The 14132-nt window shown below is 36.8% G+C and overlaps 1 protein-coding gene across 4 annotated transcripts in view; it reads right to left on the minus strand.

Moving 5' to 3' along the window:
- Positions 1-14132, minus strand: part of BEND6 (BEN domain containing 6) — a 44476-nt gene that overhangs the window by 11043 nt on the left and 19301 nt on the right. For all 4 annotated transcript variants that reach the window (XM_019624604.1, XM_019624602.1, XM_019624603.1 and 1 more), the window contains one exon: positions 9044-9221. In XM_019624604.1, the coding sequence (XP_019480149.1) occupies positions 9044-9221 (178 nt within the window). The remainder of the gene's footprint in view (positions 1-9043; positions 9222-14132) is intronic.

Here is a 14132-nt window from a genome sequence, read left to right on the forward strand (position 1 = left end):
AGGACAATTACACAATGCAAAGTTACGTCACCCATCCAGGCTCAACCAAATTTGTGAAAAGAAGGGCAAAGATTCAAATTCAGACTCTGCCAATTTCATGCTATAAACTACAGCTGACCCTTGAACAACACGAGTTTGAACTACATGGGTCCATTAATATGAGGATGTTTTTCAATAAATACATTGGAAAATGTTTTGGAGATTTGTGACAATTTGAAAAAACTCAAACCATGTAGCCTGAAAAATTAAGAAAAAGTTAGGTATGTCATGAATGTTATATGTATATAATACATATAACATTCAAAATATGTGTTAATCGACTGTTTATGTTATCAGTAAGGCTTCCAGTCAATGGTAGGCTATTAGTAGTTAAGTTTTTGGGGAGTCAAAAGTTACACGTTGACTTTTGACTGCATGGGGGTGGTCAGCACCCCTAACCCCTGCATTGTTCAAGGGTCAACTCTACTATGTTAGCAGACTCTCAAATATTTGCCAACCACTGTGTTAGGTGCTGGGGGTAAAACTGAGAGCAAAATCAGATGTAAGTCTAGCTTTGTGGAACTGAGAGAGGGTGGGGAGCATCATATATATATATATATATATATATATATATATATATATATATATATATACACATATATACATATATATAATTTATTTATTTATTATTATTATTAGCAAGTTGTATAGTAAGAATTTGGCCTGCTCAAAGTGAGGTCTCCTTCCCAACCCTCCTCTCCCCCCAATTCCAAGAAAATAATCTCTAAATCCTTAGAAATTCCCAAGGGTAGGAGTATCTTCATTAGTCCTGATGATGCTCTCAGACCACACCTTATAGTATCTGCCAAGTAGTTTCTCAGGGTGGGAACAATCACACCCAATAGTCTTAGGGTAGAAGCTGGCCATGGCCAGAAAGCCTGAAAGATTTACAGAGTTCAACCACATAGGCAATTAATTAATCAATCAATCAGTCAGTCAGTCAGTCAGTCAGTCAGTCAGGTCTACATAATGAATCCTCAATAAAAACTTTGAACACTAGAGCTCAGGTGGGCTCCTGGATGGGTAACACTCCATGCATATTGTCACACATAGATGCTATGAGGATAACGCATCCTGAGGACAGCAGAAGATTCACATTTGGAAACTGCCCAGACTCCGCCCTATGTGTCTCTTCCATCTTTGGTTGGTCTAATTTGTATTCTTTCCTTGTAATAAATGAAACCATGATTATAATAGGTTTCAATGAGTTGTAAGTTTCTCTAGTAAATTATTGAAACTGAGGATAGTTTTGGAAAACTCCAGAACTTGGGGGTAGCATCAGAAGTCTTAGGCAGACTTGGCAGTCTAGAGGACAGTGCCCTTAATCTTGCAGTTTGGCTAACTGAAGGTACGTGCAAAGAAATGAAACATTATAATTGTTAAGTGTGTAAAACATAACATAAATGGAGCCACTTTAAAATGGAGCTGGAGCCACCATCCCAGAATAACTGCCTTTGCACACCTTACTCCTCAAACTTTTGGAATGTTAAGACTGGACAAAATAACCTTTGGACTGGCCTAAAGCACTATTGATTCCAAATAACTGTTTGCAAAGATAACAGATTAACCAGACTAAAAATTAAAAATATTCTTTAAATAACAATTTCTTCTGTAATAGAAAAGAACAGTATGTCTAAAGTTTTCTCAATAAACATGTGTTTGGAGAGAGTGATCAGAAAAAAAAAATTCTTTAGAATTAGCATCACCATTTTAGCTTATTTGCATGCGTGAAAATTCCTTCTTTCTATTCATGTAATTGTTCCCATTCCTTTTTGCATAAACACCCTTTGCCTTCACCTTCTAATTTGAACTCTATTTGGGTTTCTGCCTCAGTCAATGCTTCCTGAATAGCTATGCTTTTGGATCTCAAATAAATGCTTGTTGTCTCTCACTTTGGCCTTTTATTTTTAGGTTAACAAGTGCCACAAAGGAAAGCATCAAGTGCTTGAATAATCCTGGGGAGGGGAGTGGCATGGAAGGCTTCTTTGGGGACATCAAGACTGATCTGAGAGCTGAAAGCTGAGCATGAATTAAAATAGCTGGAGGGGATAAGGTGGTCATCAGAGACAAAGGAAACACAAGTTCTGTAGTTGAGGAACTGCAAGAAAGCCAAAGCTAGAATGCCAAGAGAAAAGTGAATTTGGTATAAAGTGCTGATTCAAGACCCTTTACCATGTTTTCTAATAATGAAATTTGTACCTGTTCTTTGGAATATATCCTTGTCATTTCTTTCTGTGTAGCTCTCTATATGCATGTATTCTCTTTTACACAATTAGGTTCTGTTTACAGAATTATGGTTCTGTTTTCCAAATAGGACTGTAAGGTGAATATTTTTCCTGTTTTATTAGATTTTTTTTGGAAAATATGACTTTTGAGGTCTAATGTACATAGAATCAAAGGCAAGATCTTACATGAAGTCTGAGTGGAAATTAAGTAGGTAAGGGAAATGAGTTTGACAAAAGGATACACACCTGGTTAATGTACACGCATCAAACTATAGAACACTTCCATCCTCTCAGAAAGTGGCCTCATTCATGTCCCTTCTAAGTCAATCCCGGGACTTGCCTCAGAGGCAACCACTGATCTGACATCTTTCTTTACCATAAATAAGTTTTACCTGTTCTCGAATTCCATATAAATGGGTTCAAACAGTATACATTCTCCTCTTTCTGACTTTCTTTTAAAAGTAAAGTTTATTGGGTGACAATTGTTAGTAAAGTTATATAGGTTTCAAGTGTACAGTTCTGTAATACATCATCTATATATCACATTGTGTGTTCACCACCCAGAATCAATGTCTGACTTTTTTTTCTCTGCATGTTTTGAGATTCATTCATGCTGCTCAGTTATTATTCATTTTTAGTTGTTGTTGCTGACTAATATTCAATTATACGAATGCTCCACAATAAATGTATCTGTTCACCTGTTGATGGGTTATGTGCCACTTGAAAAAACAACTTTAATGGTTCCCTAATATTCCAAGGTATTGATGTTATATAATTTACTTAAACGCTTTTTTAAAAAAAATCTTTTTGGAATTTAGTTTGCTTCCAATTTTTCTTTATTACAAACAAAACTCTGATGAACTGTTTAGCCCATATATCTTCATATGCCTCTCTGATCACGTCAATGCTATAAATTCCTGAAAGTATAATAGGGTCAAAGGTATAAATGTTTTCGAGTCTAAATATTGCTGCTAAATTACTCTCCAGAATGATTCTTCCAACTTACGCTCCCACTGGTGAAGTAAGAAGTGGGCTATTTCACTGCACCATCAATAACAGGTATTAATCACTAACAACAATCTTCACTATTTTGATAGGTTAAAATCTTAGTACAATTTAAATAGCAATTATTGATTATTGTGAAGTTAAATGTATATTATTTGTTTATGACTATTTGAATTTTATCTATGGATTATCTATTAGACCATGGAATATTAGTACTTTTTCTATGTTATAAGAAGTTAAAGGTTTTTGTAAAGTGCTAATAGATACAATGTGTTAGCTATTATTAACTCCCTTACATATTAAGCATTTTAACCTTTATTTGTCATAAGTTGCAAGTATTTTTCCTAGAGTGTTTATCTCTTAATGTTAAGGTATTTTTGAAGCACACCCACATGCATTTTTAGTTTTTATTTTAGGTAAGTAGCAGCCTTTTCTTTAGTCTATTATCCATTAATTTTATGCTTAAAAAGTCATTCATCATTCAGATTAGTTAAATAGTTCCCCATATAGTTTGTATAGTTTAAACATCTTTTTACAAGTAAGCTTTTTCCCCAGAGGTATATTTTGAGCTTCTAATGAAAAAGTTTAAACACCAAGTAAACACTCATATACCCATCCGCCAGTTTCAACTCCCAGCCAGTCTTGTTCCGTCTATACCCCCATCCACTTCCTCCCCACCCTTAAGATTACTTGAAGCAAATCACAGGCGTTATCTCATTTTATCTGTAAGTTCTTCCATATGTATCTCTAAAAGGTAAGACATTTTAAAAGTATCACTGTAACACCATTGTCACACCCAGAAATACTTAACAATAGCTCTTTAATATCATTAAAAACACCTAGTAAATGTTCAAATTTCTCCAATTGTCTGATTTTGTTTAAGTCTGAATCAGGATTTAGATAAGGTTCATACATTACAACTGGTTGTCGTCTCTCATCGAAACTGTAAGTTTCCTCTCTCTCTCCTAGTTTTTTCTTGCAATTTATTAGTTGAAGAAACTGGCTCATTTGTCCTGTAGGTTTCCCATAGTCTGGGATCACACCCATGAGGTGGCGTTTAACATATTCTTCTGTTCCCTGTATTAGCTGTAAATTAGTAGTTAGGTGTAAAGGCTTGATCAGATTTAGGTAGTGTTTTGACCTCCACCAGGTGGCATTTAACGCATGGTAACTTTTTTGTGATATTAGCAATCACTGATCATCACTGTCTAGATTCATTATGCCATAAAGGGTTGCGCAATGGTGCTATTCTAATTTTTTTTCTTCTTCTTTTATTAATTGGAATTCTATCAAGGGAAACTTCCTCTTTTCAACTATTTGGTTACCTGGAGATTCATTTCATATAGTAAAGGCAGGATACATGTTTGACTTTTTGGGTCTGTATTCGTTAGTTTTCAAAATAGTGAGCTGGTTCTTTTAGATGGCCATTAAGTTTTTTCTGTTTTGCATACCGTTATGAATCATGCATTTAAACATATTTGATACGGTTCTACCTATTGCAGTTATCTTTCTTATTGGTGCTCAGATTGTCCCACCTTTCGCCAGTGGGAAAAACCTCTGTTAGTTGACAAGTCCATATAGTCTTTGCTAACTGCCTTACTTTCTGGTAGGATGAGATGTTCACGATAGTATTTCCTGTTTATGCCTCCTGACAAGGCTCATCTTGCACATGTCCTGTGCAAGACCTGGAATCAGCCATTTCTCCAAAGAACCCTAGCTCTTTTCAGTGGGAAATGGTATTGCAAGCCTGTATCTGGGTGCCAGGAGTGCTCTTTGCTACTGGATTCTTGTTTGTAGGCTTAATCAGTGAACATATTAGAAAATATTTATTATTAATTTTTAAAGATAAAATTCATCATGTGTTTAAACAGGCGCTTTCCATTTAAATTCAGAGCACGGAATTTTCATTTCAGCTCTAGTTATGTTTCTGGTGTACTACATGGTGTGAAATGAGAACCTAACTTTAACTTGCCCCCTCTCCCCGCCCCCAAACGGGATTATTTGTTGAATAATTAATCCTTTTCCTAACTGACTTGCAGGACTTGCTACATAAATTACCAGGCCCATTGCAAAATGAAAATGCAGGACTCCTTGTCCAAAACGTCTTAAGAATTTTAATATGGTGGCAGCAGAGCCTTTAACCACTTTGTGGGGCCTTTCTAAGAGCAGGGCCCTGTGTAACCGCACAAGTGACACACTATGAGGCTGGCCCTGATGACTTGTGACAGTGAACACTATAATAGCAAATACTTACATAGCATTTGCTATTGCCAGGCTCTGTTCTGAATGTTTACATGTCACCCAGGTAATTACTTTTGTTATTTCCACTTTTTTTTTTTTCTTTTTTTTTTTTAGCTGAGCCATCCTGCTACCTGTTGGCAGCTCAGCGGCTGCTCAGCTCGGGCTGGACTCGAACTGCTGTTGCTCAGAGCTCAAACTCTTGAGCGAGCTCTTAACCAACTGAGCCACTCGGCCGGCCCTGTTATTTCCACTTTTGAGATGAGGAAACTGAGGCACAGAATGGTTAAACAGCTTGCACAAGATTACACAGCTAGTAGGTGGCAGAGCCAGGGTTTGACTTACTGGGACTTTATAGGATTTAATGTTAACAAGTTATGCCCTCATATTCTTTTTCAAATTGTTCTTAATTGATTTTGCCTATTTATTTTTCAGGTTAAGTTTAGATTGATTATTGTTGAATTACAACAAACAAATCATTGGTATTTTGATTGGGATTCCATTCAAACTAGTAGTTATTTCGGGATGAACTGGCATCTTCTTTTTTCATCTATGAATGTGAAATATCTCTCCATTTATTTAGGTTTGTATATTTCTCTGTTCAGTTTTTATTTTTTCTTCATAGATACCACATAATTCTTGTTAAGATAATTACTAAATATTGTATAGTTTGTGATTAATATGAATCGATTCTTTTTTCTTTCTTTGAAGAACATAACCAGCAATTTTTGATTTACATATAAGGAAATTACTGATTTTAAAAAAATCGTAGCTACCAGATTTGGAGCACCTATTATGTGCCTAGTGCTTATTATTTTTGAAATGAAATAAGACTTATAATGAAAAACAGTAGTCTTTTGCCTTATCACTAACCCCCTTGATTACTACTCCTAGAGGCTACCACTTCTAATCTATTTTACTGTTTTTTCTGCTAGTTACCATTATAGTCTTAAATAATAATATACACATACAACTATACAGGGTGCCAAAAAATGTATACACATTTTAAGAAAGGGAAAAAACAGTATTAAAATTACGCTGATGGTAACCATTTTGAGTACCTCTTTGTAATTGCAGAAATCAAACATGCCTTGTATTCATCTTTTGTTTTCGGTATATATTATTACAATTTTAATACAGTTTTTTTCCTTTCTTAAAATGTGTATACATGTTTTTGCCACCCTCTGAGTTTATTGAGTTTTTCAGATTCATATAATTATTTATTGGCTTTCAACTATGGCATGTAACTATGTAGCTCCTTTTCCTCCTTGCCCCCAGCCATACAGACACACACATGCACTCATAGTGCTCAAATGAAAACATATGCACAATCTTCTCCTTTTTCTATCATCCCAGTACAGTGGTAACACAATTGTTAGCTCAATAAATATTATGCTTACATTATTTTAGTGATGTAAATATAATTCACAATTCCTTTCCTTTAAAACATTGAGAGAATAAAAGGGGAAAAACTGAAGACAGTGTGTAGAGTCATTTAAAGAGTTTTCCTATGAAGGGAAGGGGAGAAAGAGGGTGGAAGGCTTTGGAGACACAAATGGCCTGAAAGAGGGTTTTTGTTTTTTGATGGGAGATATAACAGTGTGTTTGATGCTAATGGAAATGATTCATTAGAGAAGAAGAACCTGATGGTGCAGGGAGAATCTTTGGGGCTATGTTCCAGATTAGGCGAAAGAGCATAGATGGAGTTATTGCCTTTGACTGGACAAGAGAATAGGTCATTTGTGAGTGACAGGAGAGAAAGTGGAGCATATAAGCACAGGTGTAGGGAGATGGCGGTCTCTTCATATCCTCTAATTTCTCAATGAAGTAGGAAGCAAAGTCATCAAGCGAGAGTGAGGATAAGCGCGGAGGTGTGGGAAGTTGGCAGGAGAGGAGAAAACGAATTGGCAGTCCAGGGGTGTGGGAGAGAGAAGACAACTGGTCATAGCAAGTGATTCTTTTCATATACTATTGAAACTGATAGGCCATTCTTTCATTTAGAATTTTTCACATACATTTATAACAAAAATTGGTCTATAATTTTTGGGGGGCGATTATATGTCAAGCTCTGGTACCAATAAAAACAGAGACAATAACAACAGATACTATTACTGAGCACCTATCATGTACCAGGCACCAGTAATTTCTTTCATTTATCTCATTTAATCCTCATAACAACAAAGAAATGATACCTTGCCCCATTTTGTAGATGAGAAAATTGAAGCTGGGGCTGAGGGTACAATAAAATGACATGGTTAAAGTTGTATAACTAGCTAATAAGCAGAGTGGGATTCAAAGCAAGGTCTGTAACTTCAAAATCAATACTTTTAACCAGCAATTTATGCTAACTTTATAAACCAGCTTTTCAGCTTTACTCTAAGTTCTAGAACAGATTATATAAAAATGAGAATTATCTGGTTTTTAAAAAACTCACAAAAACCTCACTGGAGAAAGCCATGAGATATAAAAATGCTATTTAAAGTTGAAAAAATAAAGAGATAATAGCTTGTTATAAACATCTTATTTCCATTCACATGTGGCTGTTTCTACTTAGTTACGAAGCCTTCAATTTAATAAATATTGTAAGAAAAGCATGTGAACCATTACTCTGTCCGCCTCACTCAGCATCATGTTCTATCTGTCTCCTATCATTTCTGCCTCATGAAATATCATAGAACTGTCCTGTTTCTTTCCATCACCATTGCCCTGGGCTGGGCTGCTGTCACGTTAGCCTGGATGACTGCAATATCTCTCAAGTTCTTCCCCACTTTCTTTCTTGTGTCACTTGTATTCATTCTGTACACAACAGCCAGGGAGATTTATTTCAAAATGCTCTGTGTATTTACTGTTGGAATGCTGCCCAACATAGAGTATATTTCCCAAATATAGAGCTGCATAAAATCATGCATGGTGCTTAACTACAAATGGAAAACATCTTTTTGAAACATAAACACTTAAAACAATATAGAGTCCTACAAAAAGGCATTATGCCAAGTGGTTTTTAACTTGCTTAGGCTGACCTTTCTCCTTTAGAAGTCTTCTGTAAAATGATTGTTTTCCCAAACCACCCCTCCCAACCTCAAAACTAAAATTTAGTATATGGAATCTTTAATTCTAGTGGTTCTACAATGGATTAGAACAGGCCCCATTTTCTAGTGCTTTCCTTAGCAGAGGGGGTTGAGATACATACATCATGAACACCTTAATATATTTGTTTTGTTTAATCTTTTTTTTCCAGGGTCAACAAGTGAGCAGTCTATATTAAATGCTCAATAAATGTCCATTAAACACTATTAAATGAATACAACATTTGGTATTTTGTAGGCATAATCTAAAATTTTCTAAGCGATCAAGTAAAGGCTTCAATAGAATATTTCTGTATTAAATTATGTAATGATGGATTTTCTTAAAATATGATTTTTGCATTTTTTCCTCTAAGGTCCTGATTTCCTTTTTCATTCAGCAGATTTGCAATACTTTTCACTCATCATGTATTTTCCCTTTCATCTAAAAATGTCAATTTTCTCTAAGTTTACCTTGAAGCATGACCAAAGACTGCCGAAGCCGGCTGTTTTCTTTCCGGGTGTTTGTTAGTTTTTGTTTCAGGCTCTTTATTTTCGTGCACAATTCCTCCTTTGACAATCCTTCTAAAGGCTCTTCATCCTCACTGGAGCTCTCACCGGGCAGAAAGGCATTTCCCGAATAGGGGTCTCTCTGAAATACAAGGCATGCACAACACAAAAAGCTTCAAAGTGACTTGAACGGTATCTTCCATATTCCGTATGCTGAAGGGACATAATCAGACCTACAAATTCCTGTTCTCTCAGGCGCTTCCTGTCCAGGAGGGGAGCTGGGCCCTGAGTGATCTAGCCTCAGCTTTGTCTTCTACTATCTCCGGGAGCTTGGAATAAGGCAAGGGCATCCAGGTCTCACACACGTGTTTTACGAAAAGCAGAAACCAGGATTCTGACTTTCTGCCCAACTTCAGTGAGAAATACAAAGTAGAAACATAGTGAAACAGAGCAGAGTCAACAAGACTACCATTCGGAGCTGTGTAACTCATCCCATCCTCCATTTCTCCCTTGCTCCTCATTCACAGCCTGTCTATTGAGATGACACTGACGTCATGAAGCCAATTTTTTTTTTTTTGCATCAGAGAAAGGAGACAGAAGATTCACCTAGAACAAAGCATTTATGTTTACCTTTTCGTCTTAAAAATAGTTTTTAAGGTCAGTAGCAAGATAATAATCTGAAACACATGCATTTGAGTTATAAAACCCAAGTTGTATTGAGGCAGAAAACAAATTTCTCAAATTACCAAGCTGATATATATATATATATATATATATATATATATATGCAGATATAGATATATATCAGTTTCATATATACATATATATAAAGTGTTTTTAGTTTGCACTCTTGTGGCTGCCTCAATGTCCTAATCAATTCAAAATATTTACATTTCATGGTAATTTTGACTTTGGGGAAGAGCCAGAAGTCACACGGTGCCAGATCCGGTGAATAAAGTAGATGAGGACACACTGTAATATTTTTATTTGACAGAAACTGCCATACCAGAAGTGATGTGTGACACGGAACGTTGTCATGATGGAGGATGAAGTAAGTACACTCATGAAAGAGGACTTCCAGAACTGCTTCAGAAAGTAAAAAATAAATAAATTCTTTTAAATGGTAACATTCACTGTATTTTTTGATCACACCTCGTGTATCTTCCAAACCTGGAAAATGGGAGCACAGAGTGGAATTTATAAAGAGCCAAACCCCAGAAGCATGGAGTATAAAGTTTTTAAAAATGAGCTTTAGAGTAGAAGAGATAAAGCCGTGACCTAAAGATAGCTCTTGCTGCACAGGAAGGGAAAAGGCAGCCTGGTGCCTGGAGGAGGAGCCTGGGGAATCAGAAACTGGAGTGGCAGGACATCAGGTTCAAGTGTCTTTGATCTTTCTGCCATCACCCCTTGCGGGGAATGGAGAAGGATCACAGGGGTAGGGGTATATGATAGAAACTTTCAGGTAAGTAAGAGGCAATTCCAGAGCAGCGGGGCTGGCTCCTTGCTTCTCAGTCCATTATAAACTCCCTAAAGAGGCCACATGGCCAGCATAATATCAGGGCAACTTGGTGCCTTTCTGGGCCATCGATTAGAAATGGCCCAAATCTGTGTCTGGACAAATGGACCAGAGATAGCATCCAGACCTTCCAGAGGTTACGCAGAGCAGCTAGAGAATCCAAACAGTCCCTGTGCGCTGGTGAGAAAGTAGATACCTGTATTTCCCCATGTATAAGACGCACCCTTTTTCGAAAAATTTGGGGTCTAAAACTGGGTGCGTCTTATGCAGTGGTTGTAGATTTTTTTTACTTGCATTTCCTGCTTTTTTCGCGCTTGTTTTTGCGTTTATACAACCACTGTATAAGACGCACCGTTTTTAGACCCCAAATTTTAGAAAAAGGGTGCATCTTATACATGCGGAAATACGGTAGGTGCTGAGGGAACTGGTGAAGCAGAAATAGTTCAGCATGTTGACAGAGAGGCCACAGGGTGCTAGAACTTGATGGGAGATGGCAGTGGGTGCCAGGATGGCAAACTTCAGCAGTTGGTGCCAAGAGAACTCCCAAATACCTGGAAGGATTGGCTGTACCTCAATAGTATCGCTACTAGACACCTAGGAAGCAGGCAGAAAAGTTAGAAGCTCTGCAGAAGACCAGCTATCCCGAAATGCTGGGATGATATGTAAGACTCCTGAAAACTTGAATTATTTCCCAGGAAAACAAAATAGAAAGTGGGGGAAGATAAGAATCTAGGCTCCATTAAGGCTTACATCCTGGAGTGATTGAAATTACAGCTCAAAGGGACTTTGAAAAACTAGGACACTCTCTCATTCACTTGAATGGACAAGTTTAAGCTTCTTTTTTTCTTTCTGATCAAGCAGGGATGGAGAATTGAAAGCCAGATGAGGTTGGCTATAAAAAATACAATTACAATTTTGAATGATTTGTAATGAATGCATTTAACATCACTCCTTATTTTATAAATATACAAATATATGTACCATACATTCATGATTACATATATGTGTGTAGGTAACATACATTACATATACATAATGGTAATGAAAATGATTATTATCATATGTGGGCAAGTAGCTAATGTACTGACACTAGATATATAAACCCTAAAGAAAAAAACTAATGGATCTGATTAAATAGAAATGAAGGATTATATTTTAAACTGAAGGGTGCCTATGGAGACCATAGTTCTATGGAGAGTACAATAACTCCTCACTTAACATTGTCAGTGGGTTCTGCAACTTTAAGCGAAATGACATGTAATAAAACCAATTTTACCATAGGCTAATTGATAGAAAAGAGAGCTGAGCTCCTATGGCATCTAATCAATGTTATAATGAAATGATGCTGAACAAAATGATGTTATTCAGGGACCTGCTGCAATTTAAAAGAGTTAGAATGTATGCTTTAGCTCTTGCCATTTTTCTCAAGTTCCTATAAGAAATGAAATAAAGCAAAAGCTAGACCATTTGTAAGCATCGGTGGAAGACAAAGTTAATAGGCAATATCAGATTGGAAGAAGACATTTTTAAAATCTAAAACCACAAGAGACTAATTTCTACACTAGATAAGGTATTTGTGCAAATCAATAAGAATAGAATAGGAAACCCACTAGAATAGACTAAAACACAACAGAAAAGATAAGAAGCCAATAGAAAATTGGACAATGGCAGAGACTGCTAGCTTTTTCCACGTATTTGCTTTCCCATTCTTCTACAGTAATAGATTTTTAGCTGGGCAGGTAGCTGTCAGCCAAAGATTACATTTCCCAGACTCCAGTGCAGCTCAGTGTAGCTATGTGACTAAGTTTCCATAATAAAATATGAGTAGAAGCCATGTATACCACTACTGCTTCATGACCTTAAAAGGAACGAGCATGCCTTCTCCTGGCTGTACTCTGTTAGTAGAGAGGAAGGCATGGTGTTGGGCGCTGGGGTGCTCACCTTAGACCAGAGATGTGAGGCTGTATGTGGAGGAAGGTCATCAACAAGATCAAAGGGATCCTCAACATCGTGGAGCTGCCATAGCAACCCTGGACTGCTCTTGCTATTATATGAAAGGGGAATGAAATTCTGTCTTCTTTGAGGCACTGTTATATTTGGGTCTTTGTTACAGACTTGCAGCATACATGATAAAATCCAGATTTTCATACCTAGAAGCAGGACACCCCGAACCTGACATGTTAGAATTACTTAGAGGTCAGATTGTGGTCAACCAGAGCACAGGTATAACATGCTGGAAAGCGGTTGACTCTTGTTACACCCTGGTGACCTAACTGGTAAAACTGTCACCTGGAATACCTTGGAAGGCAGACCATGTGCTTACTGAGTCTGGAAAAAGAAAGAATGTTGGTGTGTATTGGTGACTTCTTGTGGGCGCTGGCCAGTTTGCAGAGATGGGAGGTTTTCTTCTTCCATTTGCATTTAGAATGCAGCCTGCCATCTACATTGATGGAGAATCCAGTAATGTTACATCTTCAAGGCCTGAAAAAGCCAATTACGTCTACATCTAAATAGCTGGAGGTAAGGCTGTGACCTCAAGGCTTTCTCAAGAGCTTCTTTTTAAGTGTTCTCTGCTAGACATTGGGATCCATCCCATGGGGAGTATCAGGTTCAGTGTGTAACCTTCAAGCTTTTTGTTTCATATGGCCTTTAGGTAATTGTCATAAGTTGGAGAGAGCAGAGGCTAAGCACAGGTGTCATAATAAAAGAGGAGAGAGTAAGGCTTATTTTTGACCCAATAAGATCTCTGGCTATAGTTACTTGCAACGAAACCCATGTGAAATAGTTTGAAAAACTATTAACTTCTTGATAAAAAATAAATTGCTAAAGAAATCATAATATTAGTCTGCAAGAGCATGTGACTATTTTATTCCTCAAGGAATCATGGGCCCCACAAATCTGCACCAGCACAATGAAACAAGATATCATTTTCTCCCATCAATTGCCCAAAATATGAAATATGGATATAAATGCTAAGTGCTGGTAGGGAAGAATAAATATAGGAACCCCTCATGCAGTGCTGTTGTAGACTAATGTGAACATTTCAGAAAGCAATTTTATAGTATCTATTCAAATGAACCAGAAATAAACATAATTTTTAAGCCATAAATTAGTCTCCTGTGTGTTTATTCCAGAGAAATTTTCACACGGTTTATTAAAAGGACATGTATGAGGATACTTATTTTGTCACTGTTTGTGGAGGAAATTTAAGTGTTCATCCTTGGAGGAAAAGATAAGTAAAATATGGTGCTGTGGTAGTTAGACACAATGGATCAACTGTATAATAGCAATATAGGTAGATGTTAAAAACAATGCTGATTGAAAAATCAGAAACAGATTGAGGTGTATATTATGATACCAACATACTACTAAATGTACGTGTAGCAAATGATTTATCCATAAGGTTGTACAGTGTAAAATGACTTGTAAAAAGAAGAAGATTGGAAACAAGCCATATCCATCATAGGGGACTGGCTAAATAAAGAATGGTACATACACACAGTGGAATAATATGGAGCTGTGAAATAGAGAAAGTTC

This window comes from Hipposideros armiger, unplaced genomic scaffold, assembly GCF_001890085.2.
Source record: "Hipposideros armiger isolate ML-2016 unplaced genomic scaffold, ASM189008v1 scaffold_595, whole genome shotgun sequence".
NCBI classification, from domain to species: Eukaryota; Metazoa; Chordata; class Mammalia; order Chiroptera; family Hipposideridae; genus Hipposideros; species Hipposideros armiger.